The sequence below is a fragment of the Eimeria mitis genome, genomic scaffold, assembly GCF_000499745.2.
Source record: "Eimeria mitis Houghton genomic scaffold, Emh_scaff1582, whole genome shotgun sequence".
Lineage (NCBI taxonomy): Eukaryota > Apicomplexa > Conoidasida > Eucoccidiorida > Eimeriidae > Eimeria > Eimeria mitis.
Genome location: NW_013569849.1, coordinates 693 through 1,075, shown reverse-complemented (window position 1 = coordinate 1,075; position 383 = coordinate 693). Strand labels below are relative to the sequence as shown.

Genomic DNA, 383 nt, shown 5'->3' with positions numbered 1-383 from the left:
TGCTGCTTTAGGGTCCAGAGCAGCAGCAACAAACCCACTAAGAGGGTTCTTTGGGGGGTGGTGCAGCAGCGAAAGTGCTGCTGCTGCTGCTGCGCCGTCTGCTGCTGCTGCTGCCGCTGCAGCTGGAGCAGCAGCAGCAGCAGCAGCAGCTGCTGCTGCTGCTGCTGCAGGGGGCTGAGACAGCATTGTTTATTATATGAAAATATTAATAAACCCTCAACTAAATATAAAACATAGTGAGGCACAAACCCTAAACCCTAAACCCTAAACCCTAAACCCTAAACCCTAAACCCTGATGGTGTGTGCAGCATATCCTCATTAATAAATATAAAAATATAATAAATAAATAAAAACACAATATCTAAATATAAAGGATTCTAGCA

At 44.9% G+C, this 383-nt stretch overlaps 1 protein-coding gene across 1 annotated transcript in view; it reads right to left on the bottom strand.

The window, feature by feature from the left end:
* Window positions 1–186, bottom strand: part of EMH_0039980 (uncharacterized protein) — a gene marked incomplete at both ends in the record, with an annotated part of 2,063 nt that extends 1,877 nt beyond the window's left edge. The window contains one exon of the mRNA XM_013495454.1: window positions 3–186. Coding sequence (XP_013350908.1) covers window positions 3–186 — 184 coding nt within the window. The remainder of the gene's footprint in view (window positions 1–2) is intronic.
* Between the last annotated feature and the right edge of the window lie 197 nt (window positions 187–383).